The following is a 13,752-nucleotide window of genomic DNA, read 5'->3' on the forward strand; positions in this document are numbered from 1 at the left end:
ATTCTCATGTTTAACATTCTTAAAATCTGGTCAAACAATAACCGTGAAACATGTAAGAGTGAACTAATTTTAAAACAGGTTTTAAACAAAAATACCTTTCTGCCATCACTTGCATGACAGTTAACATTTAATGGTGTAAGAAGAGACATCATCTTTTCTTCATTTCCACTCCTGAAAAATGAGATAGGAAATGGGCAGAAATATTTTTATTCCAGTTTTTAGTAGCTTATTATGTTTTTATATTTTTCCTTGCTAGATCCTTGCAGATCTGAAGCAATACATTCACTTCTGTATTGTCAGCATTAAAGAGAAAGCAAAAATGCATTTATGTAACTATTTCTGTAGCTTTATTCACAGATAACAGCCAAAGCTTAGCATGTACGTAGAATGCCAGCTCAAAAGCCTATATATATATATGAATATATTCATTACATACAATTCTGAAAACATAACTAAACTCCAGATATCTTCCAAACATGCATACCTGGCACTTTCTAAGAGCTCATCTTTCTTGTATTCACCTGGAAGACAAAAGGGAGTCTTTTCAGTCGTTAAATAAATATCTATATACGTGAAGTTCACTACTTATTCCCCTCTTCCAAAATTTTAGAGAATATAAGTGCAAAACATTTGGCAGTCCATTACTGAACTAGCACAATAAACTATTTACCCAGAACACATCCCATGACTGAGATGATGAAAGCCATATGGGAATTTCTATTTAGAATTACAAAACAGAGAGAAGTCACAGTAATATCAGAAAGACAAAAACCAAAATACTGTATTACATTCATTCAACTGTTATTAGTCATAACGTAATCTAAAGATTATCACTTACCAGTCAGCACTGCTTTTGCAGACGGGTCTGCTAAATCCAAAGCTGTTCTTCCATCTGTGTTCCGGATGGTTGGTTCAGCACCATGCTGCAGCAGTACTACAAAATGCCAAAGTCTTCCATGAAAAAACAATTCTATAAGACAAGGCTTATGAGACTTATCATTACTGTAAGCCGCAAGCAACAAATGAAACATCCAGTTACTCATCCTAACTTCCCCTCCGAAATTTTTAATGTCAGAATTCCTTAATGTCATCTGTGAACAGTTTAACCAGTGAAACATGCCTAGACACATTTTATGAGAAAAAAGCAGAGCAGAAATGGACCAATCACAGACTGGCAGAAGGCAATCTCCGTGGAAAGACTGACTGACACACCACAAAACACAGCAGCTACTTCACATCAGCTCCAGAGCATACTGCCTCAAATCCACAAGTGATTATGCCCTGAACTGTACACAGCAGTAGCACCTTGCACTGATATTGGGGCCAAACAGGCAATGTTGTATATACACAACTCTCCGGATGTGCTCCTTCATAAAGTAAACAGGAGCAAACCACACAATCAAAAAATTAGTTTCTTGACCACATATCTAACTTTCTATCTCTTCCTATTTCTTAAGAACTGTGTGGGCAAAATAAGTGGTCAATATAACTGAATTTTAGCTCCTATCCTTAACTAATTTAACATGGCTGCTACACAGAGGGACAGAATGAATCCATTATTAAAACCAGTTTTGTTCTTTCCACTGCCCTGTGAGTAGCAGCAGAAGGCAGCGTAAGAGTCCAGGTTGAAGTAAAAGAGAATCTAGCTCCATCATGTCACTCCACAGCTCTTTCCCCATGATGTCAATGTGAACCTTTATACTTAGGCAATCATCAAAAACAGATCTAAAAACTTGTTTCTTATAAAACTGGCATATGAATTTAAGTTTATGAAAGATTTTTAGTTTTAATCCTCATACCAGCCATAGCTTTAAAGACTAAAAATGGTCTTTAAAAAGTTCTTGATTTTTCACAGTGAAAAGAAATGAGTCAGTCACAGGAAGAGTGGGAGAAAATTACCAATGCAGACATCTGTCTTGCCCTTAATGGCAGCTTCATGAAGTGGAGTGTAATTCCAATTATCCCGAGCATTAGGATCTGCACCATGCCGCAAGAGAAGATTGACAACTTCGGCATGACCAAAAGAGCAAGCATTGTGAAGAGGAATGAGGCCTCCATCATCTCGCGCGTGGACATTGGCACCACTTTGAAGTAAATATTCCACTACATCCTTCCGTCCAAAACCTGGAAGAGATAAAGAGCTCTGTGCCATCTGCTAGGGAGGAAAGGTGTCGGGGTGGGGTAAGAGAATTCCCTGTCCCACATACACAGATTAAAACAACAAACTTAAATAACAGTAACCACTCTAAATAACAATCACACCTGGCATTCTTTACTAAAGGAGCATTTACACACTAAGGTTATTTTTGAAACCTCTAAAAATTAGATTAAAATCAGCAGAAAAATAATATTCAAGATATTTTATATTACTGGAACAATTAATATCTTAATAGGGCCCCTATGAGTCAACAGCTTCTTGAAAACATAACAAAAAGAACAAAACACTGACAACAAAACCTCTTTTTTAGTCATTTTATATGGCTATTAAACTGAACAATATTTTGTATGATACTCTGCCAGCCCACAGTCAGTTTGTGGAAGGACCAATAGATGAGCGCTGGGAGCGGTAAGGATGAGACTGGCTACAAGCCAATGCACATACAATTCATATTCTAGGCTTTTAAAAAAAAGACTCATATAACATGAGAAGTATTTTACAGAAACACGTTGCTTGTTTTTTAAAAAAAGCAAGTTAAGCAGCACTATTCTCAGGTTAAAACTAGAAGCACGGCTATTTGCTTTCTAAGGAATAATTAACATCATGTGCACAGTTTCCATCTTTGAAATGATCACCTAAGAAAACCCTTAGGGACACAACAAGTTTATCTAAGACCATTCTCCATTGAAGAAATTTATTACGGGTGTATGCACAACCATAATTTATAGATATGAACAATGTCTATTTTCAGTGATGCCTAAAATGGTTATAAATATTTGATTGTGACTGAAGCTCAAAAATGCTCTTACACATTCTGAGGCACTTATTTACAAACACATCATAAATAAGGTAATTGCTCTTATAAGCCAATTCTATAGCTACTATTGTTTAATTTCAGCTGTATCTTGCACATTTATATAACAGCAAATAAACCAGGACATCAAACTTACCAACTGCATCTATGTTTTCTCTAATATCTTCACAAGAGGCCAGAACGAATTAGGACTTCTGTCTGTAGCCATTATGCCCATCTGGTTATGTTCCAAAGGCCACTGCCTACAGAAATCCCCTAAAGGTTTCATGAAGGTTTCTTTGGGTCTCAGGGATTATTAGGGCAGGTAAGAGCCATATTTTGATATGTATCAGACTTGTGCCAAGTACCTTCTGGAAATAACCCATGCGTGCAGGACTTGGCCTTCCTCGCTTTAGATACTTGAGTTGCAAACCTTTTTCCTGAAGAGATCAAGAACTGTGTGGGGATGAAGTCTTGAGCTTTTCCCTCAGACTGAATCATCACACAGTTGCCCACACCAGTGATACTCAGACTGGAGCAAATTTAAACTTTGTTACAAATCGTCCCCGGAACATCAGTAGGTAGGTAGAAGTCCCTGCAACCATAACCTAGAAATGATACTTATTCCTGATAAATGCACAACATTTCAGTGACAAAGTCACAGCAGCATATGAGAAGCGTCAGCATTTTAGTCACAACTGAGCTTTTTAGGTTTAGTTTAGTTGCAATGCAACTTTTTCATAGCATGTTCTTCACTAAACCTGACTATTCAGTAAACCCTTATCCCAGACTGACAGCACCTGAAATCCTGGAGCAAGAAGCACTTTCACCTTCACTATTCAGAGCTCAAAAGAGAAACATTGCCATTATTAAGCAATTTCTGGAACCCACTTGCTGAGAAGAGCTCTCATATACAAGCTGTATATGCCAAAGATAAAGAGGCCAGGAAGGGTATTCAGAAAAGCCTTTGTTAACTTCTATCTTTCCTCTTCTTCTCTCGAAAGTCTGGTAAGGAGCCACATTCCCTGCAGATTTCTGATTATTATAAAAATAATTTTATGTGAAACTTTTTAATCCCCGAATGAACTCCAAGGTATTTTCAAGTAACAACTACAAGACTATACTGGTGATGTCCTTCAATTCTTCAAAATATATTATTAATACAAATCTTAGCTTGCTAGCACCTTGACTTCCCTAGAACCACACGCTGTACAGCAAATTCTCTTCTGAGTCTCAACATGACAGTCACCCATCTTGTAACTAACAGAAGGCACCCTGCCTGTCCTAACAGAGAACAGGAGCTCAGCACACTTGAGAGGAGAACTGGATCAGACGTATGGCCCATGCAAAAACAATTTATCTGCACAGGCACAGTAAGCCACATTCACTGCACATGCTTGCATATTTCCACTGCCAAAAAACATCAGTACCTATACAACATATACCCATGCAGCCATATTGTCTACATGGTAAATTATATGCAGCATATTTCTCATTCTTAAATAAATTTAGCTTTCATAACTAGATATTATAAATATTGTTATTTTTCTTAAATGTATCCTCCTGAATTTTTCTTACGTCTTCAAAATTTCAAAAAATTCTGTTTCTAGTTTGAACATATACTCAAAATTTGCCAAATTCTTCAAGGATCTATTCAGATGAGACTTTTCACAAGTGCCAGAGTCCTGCAAACACATCATCAAAGCTGTTATTTGATGACAGACTGCTTGGTATCGTCTTCTTTCAGTACCAAAAAATGTTTTCCAGAACTGCATTAGTTATGTATGTTAGAAAAGCTCCTGATCAGATTCTCTGTCCAGAAGTTACATGTTTGGTAGCTAAACATCACTCATTCTTATACATAAGGCATTCCTGTCCCTCAAAGCTTTGATTTAAAGCCATGTTTTTGAATGTAAAATGCCAACCTTAGCAGGAATCAATACCATAAGTGATAATCAGCTGCAGTAAACCTCATTATAGGTGTAGAGAATTCACCTGGATGCCCTCTATTTAGTACATAGGTTCAATCACATACAGTTCATGAGCAACCCATAGAGACTCTCTGTGCAAAGCCTGCATCCATTCGGAAGATACCTTAAGTATAGCAACACCCCTACACTACCTGTAGTTATTTTAATGTTGAGACAGGCTCACTTGCATCACACCAATTTTTGTCTCTTCAGCACTGAGTGCACAGCAGGGATTCCTTACTTCCTTGTGGAAGCATTTGTACAAGAGGGCACCATATATGGACAGAGAAGTATTTTCTCATTATTTTCTAAAGGATGGATGTGTACAGAGGAGGTGACCAAACTCTGTACGATGGCCTCTCCCTCCTCTCTCTTGTTTTCACTGAGGGTGGAAAGGGGACAGCCTTTGCTGACACAGGCAAGGGAGCCACTACCTACTGTAACAGTTCCTCTTTGCCATTAGTCCACTGCTGCAAAAACAATTTCAACACTTAAGAAACCAAAAATTTTCATTTTTAAGGGGTGGGGTTTTTTTTGGCTCTTGAGCTTCTATCAAAAGACCAACTAAATGGTATCACAGCTTGCAACTGTGCAAGATAACTGTCTCACCATCATGAACACTTTATGTCTTATTGCAAAATAGAAGGGCTACTCAGGGCCTCCAGCTGACACTCTTCTACCATCTATGACAGCTGAGTGGCTCACTACACTTGTTCCCCAAAAAGTTACAAACTTTCAGCTGACAAATGCTGAATATTAATTGCAATAGAAACTCGTGACTGTATATAATTTTTTAAAAAAAATTTATTTACAGTCACTGTTGTGTCATAATTGACATTCACCTAATTTTGACAGGATGAAAAGCTACAGAAACAACTGAACTCCGGTTCTTCTCCCGTGCCCCACGCATTCATTTTTTCGATGAACTTTAGTTTGCAGGAAGGGCATTTTGGTTCCTGCCAAGTTCCTAAAACCTTTTGATACTTTCAAGTTTGACATACACTGTGATGAAAAGGATTGACTTGAGGAAGTATATGCAGCTTATGGTGAGCGAGGATTGAGCCTATTATGCTGCAAAGTGTGGTGGGCTCTTGACTTATGCTTCAGTGTAACTTATCTACCACACAGACAATTGTGTACTACAAAATCCAAAGAGCAGCCTTCACCAAGATGCCAATATGTATTACTTCTAATAATGACACATGCCCAGGGAGAGCTTGCAGTATTTTTTTAATATACTTTAAAATCCACCTTTACAAAAAGGTAAAAGCTTTTACCACATGTTAAAATAGGAATTTGTTTTATTTCTTTAAATTGCCAGGTAAGATCTGGGAAAAGACTTAAAAAAATGGAACCCAAGTTCGGATCCCAGGATGCCATTAAAAAAAGAAAAAAGGGCCATACAAAACCCATCTTCATATTTCAGCTCCATCTCTTCCATAAAATAAGTCTTGAAACTGAATGAAACTAGTCAGAGAAGTTTTGTAATGCATTTTCTAGGAACACCTAGCCACCTAGGCGAAAGAAAGCAAGAATACAACAGACTTTTACTTCCTGGAACGTAATTCCTTGAGAGACAGAAGACAAAAGAAGCTAGTATTGCTCCAACTGTCAATAATTGGAGAAAAGCAAAGCAAAACAAAAACAATAACCCCAAAATCCAGGAGTTACTTATGTCCATTTTCACGCTCAATCTATGGAAGGTAGGCTGACAACAGCAGAGTTCTACCTGAAGCAGTGGAGGAGTGTTAAATCAAGAAGTTATACAAGTATTTTATGTCACATGTTAACCAGAAACTTTTGGTATCTCCTACAGTCTTGTGAGAGGAGCAACTAATTTCTCTGTATCAAGTCTGAAGGAGACGTAAGCATGGCAATGGCCTCTCCCATTTACACACCAACCTGTTTAACATTAGAAGCCTAACAACTACATGAACTTATTGCTATACATTTTTTAAAGAAAAAGCTTTCTATAGATCAGGAGTTCTGTTTTTTAAGGTCAAAACAGATCACTCCTGTCCAGAGAGAACAACTACATCACTGTATCACATGAGGAACTCTGTAGGCACAACCCACCCCCCCCCCGCAAAACCCACCAACAGAAACACCCTCACTTCTCCAAAATGCTGTAAAACATGCTCATTTCTTTAGAAGTTCAGAGGTTATTACTGAACAGGCAGGACTACTGCATATAAAAAGATAGCTGCAAAATTGTTTTCCTCTGACAGGATATTTTAAGTTGTCTCCTGGGCTCTCTTGTCGATCAAGTTTCTTAAATCTGTGAAATGCAGCTGCCCTGAAGAGGCTTTCAAGAACTTAGACCTCTTAAGTCTACTGAATGCGAGGAAAGGACACCTTAAGTGGAAACCTTTCCCAAAACAATTCAGCGACGACACAAACATCTTTATTACTATCCATGCTGTTCAGCTGAAAAGAAGCTGCTGCCTTCTGCAGCCTGCCAGCCTTGGGGTCCTATGTCTAACACTCTAATAAGATCAAAACAAACAACATGAAAACGACAGTTACAGTCAGGTCTTTGTCTGAAAAGGTGGGATACAATCTTCTGGCCTGTTGCCAGTGAAAGCAGTTGGTCTACGATCTCAGCTGTTTGCGTATCTAAGTCCTGAATTAACAAAACCTATTTGCTAAAGATAAGAACGCAAAAAGCTTAGAAACGGTGTTACCTGGCAGGCACCCTTCATGGGTGAAATTCTAAAAAGGAGCAGGCCTGCTGAAATCAATGGGAACAGTACCTGGGACATATGTCACCTGTCAGAGCTCACATGCCACAACGTGAACAGTCTAAACCTCAGTCCAGATGTCCTCAACGCCAGCTGAGGTTTAATTAAAAAAAAAAAAAATAAAAAAGAAGAAAACAAGACGCCACCGGTACCACTCAGCCGCCACCACGGCGTGGGTGACAGCTCAGCCGCCACGCGAGCCCGGGCGTCGCGCCCAGAGACGGCCACAGCCACGGGACGGGGGCCGGCGGAGCGCTCGGCCCCCGCGCTGGGCCCGGGCCCACCCCCTGCGGCGGGGCCTGCGGCCAACAGCGCACCCGGCGCTCCTCCGCGGCCCGCCCGGGCCCGGCCCTGCCCAGGCGCCGCGCCGAGAGGGAGGCGGAGGTGGGCGGCCCGGCGGCGGCGGGCCTGGCGCCCGGCGGGGCTGCCCCCCGGGCTCCCCCTTCCCCACAGAGGCGGTAACGGCGGCCCCAGGCCGGTACCTGCGGCGAAGTGCAGCGGGCTGGACTTCCTGCCCGCCGTGTCCCGGCTGTTCACGTTCTCGGGCCGCACCAGCCGCTTGACCCGCTCCACGTCCCCGTTCCTGCAGGCCTCGAAGAGCTCCCGAGCCGGCTCCGCCGCCGCGCCGCAGCCCGGCGCCTCAGCCAAGGCGGCCGCGCCGCCCGCGCACCGCCGCCCCGCCATGCCGGGCCGGGCCCGCCGGAGGCGGCCGAGCAGCCCCCGCCGCCCCGCTCACAGGCCGCGGCCCTGCGCGGCGGCAGCCCTCGACACGCGCCGCTGGGCGGGGCGCTGGGGCCGCCGCACCGCGGCGGAGGGATCCGGGCGGAGCGGCCGCGGCAGCAGCGCCCGCCCCGCTGCGCAGGCGCCCGCGCGTGGGAGGGCGCAGCGCGCGTGCGCGGGGGGCGGCGTGGGGCGGCCTGGGGCGCCGAACTCCCGGGGCTCCGAGCTCCCGGGGCTCCGCCGCGGCCTCCCGGCGCCTCCGAGCGTAGTCCGGGGGCTGAGGGGGCCCTGCCCGGCCCTTACCCCGCGGGCTTGTTTCCGCTGGGCTCCGGGAGGCGCTGCCGGGTGTGGGCTGTGGGAGGCCTGTTCGAAGCGAGGGGGCTGCCGTCCCACCGGCCATTGCCGCTTCGCGAAACTCCTGTTGTCCCAAAGTGCTGTCTCTCTTCTCTCCCCCCCGCCCCCGAAGGCCCTTACTCCTGCGGAAAAGATCTGAAACTGGATTCTTGTTAATACGAATCAGTTTGTCAGTACACTTGTTCCAAAGTTGGGGAGGAAGCAAGATGAGAGAGTGCTCACACAGCCTGTCTCCAACCTGCTGCCTGCTCCTTTTTAGGGGAGGATTTGTAGCCCAAAAACTCAAATACAGAGATAGCAATTGGTCCCAGAAGAACAGAAATGTCCCTTTGCTGCTTACAGTAAATAAATGTAGATCAGGAGGTGACAACTATTGAAAGATTTTTTTTCCCCCCCATAAAATGTGTAAGACTGCGTTTTGGTGCTAGCAACTTCATGATGTAATCAAAATTCTTACACAGTTATTTACGTAGCAGAATACCTTGCTCAAAATGAAGTGCATAATAACTATGAAATGGAAATTATACAATATGTTAGTTTTCCTTCTTAATCTCAGAAAACAAATACTAGAAAACACTGCTGGTTGACTTGGCCAGTTCAAGGTTTTGGAAGATAACAGCATCTCTTTCCTTCTTGTAAGCCTAACAAGCTTGATGGGGAAGCTTGAGCTCTGGTGGGCCTAACTAGAGGATTCATTTGCTAATTCTGAAATGTATTTTTCCACTCGTGCCATAGTAAAACACTTATTTTGGAAAAGGTAGTTGAATAGGGTCAGTAGCTTCCTGTTGCAGAGGCAGGAAAGGTACGTGCTTCCAAACTCAATTGAGCTTGCAGACTATTGTTATACCAGTAAATGGAACGGCCTAAGAACCAGGAAGAGACGCAGCTGGTAATTTCCACAGTTTAGTCACTTCCCTGTTAAACATCCTTGTCTCTAAAACAAGGCAGTTAGTTACATCCATGTTGCCCGTCCCTGGTCCGTGCTGATACCTAAATTGTGCTCAGGAATTTTTGGGGGGAAACTACTAGCTGTCCCAGGCCAAAACCATGCTACAGTAACAGGTCAAGGACCAATGCCTGTGTCTATGTCCTGGCACTGTTCAGTTTACTACAGCAGAAGCGGGACAGAAGAATGCAGCCAGCACAGGGACAGAAACCATGTGCTTTGACAGACACATGATGCCTTGGTGATGTGTATTTTTTGTCATCCCACTGGCTTTTCTCCCCACCACCACCTAAGTTACAGGCTGTGTTCAGCAGGCAGGGAAAAGTCAGGCTATGATCGGAGTCCCTCTATCAGCTTTGTCACACATACATAATTCATCCACTGCTTTGCATGTGGCCATAATGTTCTGGCATAAACTGTCATCAAATGTGACTCATAGGCCTGCAGCCATCTCAGACCTTCCCAGCATCTCCAAAGTATGCATGATGAAAACTGCCCTTTCTACGTGCAGGCTCCCCAGACTGGAAACCAGATCTGCAGTGCTGCTGTTTGTGTCTTTTATTAGCCCCATTAGCATAGCTGGAAAAAATACACAGGCTTTTGAGTTCATAAACCCTTCCTCAGGCCTAGAGCAAAAGTAGCAAATCCATTAGCTTGGCTGCTTCCATTTCAAAACTGAAGAAGGGACTGTGTTATCTAAAAGTCTGTGGAAGTGTAAATACCCGTGTAAATACAAACACATCCTGCTCCCCAGTTCTTCTAAAGAAGTTTAAAACTAGAACAATTTTTCACTAGTTCACTATAAACTCTATCTTATCTGTGTTTCTTTCCTTGGCAAAAGCTATCATCAAATGCTAATGGAAAAAAAAAATCAGTTAACTGAGTTAGAAAAAGAGCAAGATTATAAAAGAGCATGATATAAAGAGCATGATCTAAAACTCCCCATTCTTTCCACATCATTATACCAAAAAGATACTAAAGATACTATTATTCTAAATTACCTATAGCCCGACTTCCTTTTCCAGTATGGCTTCCTGATAGCTTGAGTGGAAAACTATGGCAGGTTTCTATGAATGGAAAATAATTTTTAAAAATATTATCCTGTAAGAGCAGGATTCAGTTAGACTTGAATTTAGTGAGTCAAAGACTCTCAGCATATTTTAGGATTGATGTATTAATAGCCTTCACACTGACTTTTGAGATTCACATCACATAAAATAAATCTAGTTTTTATTTTATTTATATGTTTATTTCTTTTATGAGAAAATAATCTGCAAAATCCAGTGCTCTCCTCAGTCTTCTGTACAACAGTAGGGTTAGAAAACCATAGCTGAAATATATGCCAGATCCCACCCAATGTACGCGGTAGGGATTTTTCTAGAGGAAGGGGGGTTTTATAACCCACCTGTTATTAGCACCACCTGAGAGGCTCGGCCATTGACAGCCTGGAAACATTTGACTGCTGGGTTTTTTTTTAGTGTAATTTGTGATATACCAATAGCCTCTACCTTTGCAGCCTATTTATGTTAGAGGCATGACCTGGCCTAATAGGTACGTGAAAGTATTTTTGAAGTGTGCTTGAACAGTTTATTTAGAAACATGGTTGATCGCTAGAGGGCAGAAAAGAAGAAAGAAGTAAAAAAAAAAAGAAGAGGGACTATTGGGTATGGACAGACTAAAGCAGCCTTAAAAATAAACTCTTTTCCTTTCTGCTTAGGAAATTAAAGTTTGCTTATGGGCAGAGACATCATCCATGCCAATCTGCGAGGCAGTTCATCAGATTTAGGATTTTCAGCTGTCAGCCCTTCATTTTGTGAGGATTTCTCAGCTCTGTGTAATTGGTCCCTGCAGTGGTTTGCCTTGCTCTTAGAAGCAAAGTAAATGCTAGAATTAATAGGACATTTCAAGCGTTCAGAAATTTAGCTTATTCTAGAAGAAGAATGATTTAAAATTTATTCCATTTGAAGTATTTCCAGATGAGACTTGGAAAAAAAATTCCAAGCAACCAACAATAATTAATGCTGTACATCAGGAAATAATAAAACATGCCTATAAAGAAAACAGGTAATTTTGGAGGGAAACAGAAGTGGTCTATTGTTTAGTTACTAAATTTTTAAAACTATAAATAGAAACTTTCTCAGTGCAAGCTACTTTTTCTAAATGAAAAGAGAGGCTGATCGGTTTAAGAAATAAGAGCTCACTGCAAAATCAAAGCAGTACAGGTTGTACAACAGTGAATGTTTGTGCAACCAGATCTTTAAAGGAAGAGACTTACTCCCTTCCCCTTCTCATCACATCTGCCAAGTACTTTGGCTACTCAATTTTAAGCAGGAGCGAGTTCCTTTTCTCTGCCAGTCATTCATCTGCAGTTAGTGGCATATTATATGTGCCAGCTTTGTTCTACCAGCAGATGGGGGTAAAGTGGAATAAATATAAAATGTTGCTCTGGAATAATGAAGGGCTCTAAAAAAAATCAGATGGAAGGAGACTTGAAAATAGTGAAGCACTGAGAGACTGAGCATTGCAGAGAGGAGCAGACACAGAGCCAAGTGATCCCTCTAGGAGATGTGTATACACTGTGAGTTGTGGACAAGATGTAGTGGTAGGCGATTTAGTTGTCGAAATACTGTATCTGTGTATGCAGCAACCAAGAGAACTGTTCAGCAGCTTGGTGACCAGCTGTGGAGATGACAGTTCACGTGATACATTTAGTGAAGACTCTTTTTAGCGGCAGGGAGAAGCTTGTGATCCTGACACCAGAAGCACAGATAAGTGTATGAGAGTTCATGGAAACTAGATTACACCGAAAAAAAGCCTTTAGTCCAGGACGCTTGTGATTTCTTTAAAATGATTCCAGTTTCACTGTCAAAGATGACTAGACAGACACGTCTAGAGGGTTTAAAAGGGAGCTTTTGTTTGTTTTTCTCTAGCGCCTGGAACATGTCTGGGAGGACAGAGAGCTTTTGTAAAAGCATCAAGTCCACACATGCAAAACAATTACGTGGGCTGCCAGCATGGGAACATGGCAGAGACCTGGGAAATTGTTATTTGTTATTAGGAGGAAAGCCACAAGTAGCAGAGGAGCAGCAGGGCCAAAGATCAGCATTGACTAGGGATGTTAGCAAAACAGACTCATTTATATCTCAAATAAGTACAATAATATGTAAAAGCTAAAAACAAATAAAGGCAAACTAGAATGTCTATCCAAGCATGACATATTCAGCTTTTCTGAAGCTGACCGAAAGAAAAAAAAAAAGTGGGCTACTTAGGTTATAATCTATCTCGAACTGAGTGAGATGGGAAGTAGTAATTCTCTTGGAAAAATCGTCTTAGAGGGAGAAAATTTCAGAGGAGCAAGAACTAGTGAGAGAATTTCCATGCATTTAAATTGCAGTTCAAGTGACATTATTTTAAAAGATTTCAATATTAGTTTCCTGTCCCAATTGAAAAAAAAAAAAAAGGAAAAGGCTTTGGGAGAGGTTCAGGCATCTTCACAATCTATCCTGGGCATTTAACAGAAGTGTCCAGGTCCTCTGAGTAATTAACCAAGCAGACAGGTTTCTCACTGATGTACTCTTAATTGCCTTCTGAAGCACTTTACTTCTTTCCATTGACAGTATAAGAAGCCTATACTTTTAATTTGGATACCTAAATTGGTTGCCTATAGTATGTAATGTAAATACCATACAGAGTATGCAGTGTGAAGGAAAGCAAAGAAGCAACTAAATGTAATGGTTTTTTAAAAAGTGGCAGTGGACTGCTCCAACTACTTGCACATAGATTGGCAAAATGTTACTTCAGGACAAATCTTTGAGAGGCAATTTCTCAACAATTCAAATGATGGCTTCTTGGAACAGCTAGTTCCACAGTCTGGGGAAAAAACCAAAATCCAAAAAACGAAAAAACCAAGAGGCTATTCTTGACTTAAGCCTAAGCAACACAGTTACTTGGTTCAAGAAGTAATTATAGTTTCACCATGAAGTAATGATCAAATCCAAAGAATTTCAACATTTCTAATGGAAAGCTCCTACTGAAAAGTAGCTCATGGCATTGATTCAGCAGAGGAATTA

At 41.7% G+C, this 13,752-nt stretch overlaps 1 protein-coding gene across 1 annotated transcript in view; it reads right to left on the reverse strand.

Moving 5' to 3' along the window:
• TNKS2 (tankyrase 2) overlaps positions 1 to 8,361 on the reverse strand; it is a 37,480-nt gene extending 29,119 nt beyond the window's left edge. The window contains 5 exon segments of the mRNA XM_082310100.1: positions 96 to 171; positions 485 to 521; positions 839 to 934; positions 1,900 to 2,124; positions 8,145 to 8,361. Coding sequence (XP_082166226.1) covers positions 96 to 171; positions 485 to 521; positions 839 to 934; positions 1,900 to 2,124; positions 8,145 to 8,346 — 636 coding nt within the window. The 5' untranslated portion in view covers positions 8,347 to 8,361.
• Positions 8,362 to 13,752: the final 5,391 nt, after the last annotated feature.

This window comes from Platalea leucorodia (assembly GCF_965183815.1).
Source record: "Platalea leucorodia genome assembly, chromosome: 4".
NCBI classification, from domain to species: Eukaryota; Metazoa; Chordata; class Aves; order Pelecaniformes; family Threskiornithidae; genus Platalea; species Platalea leucorodia.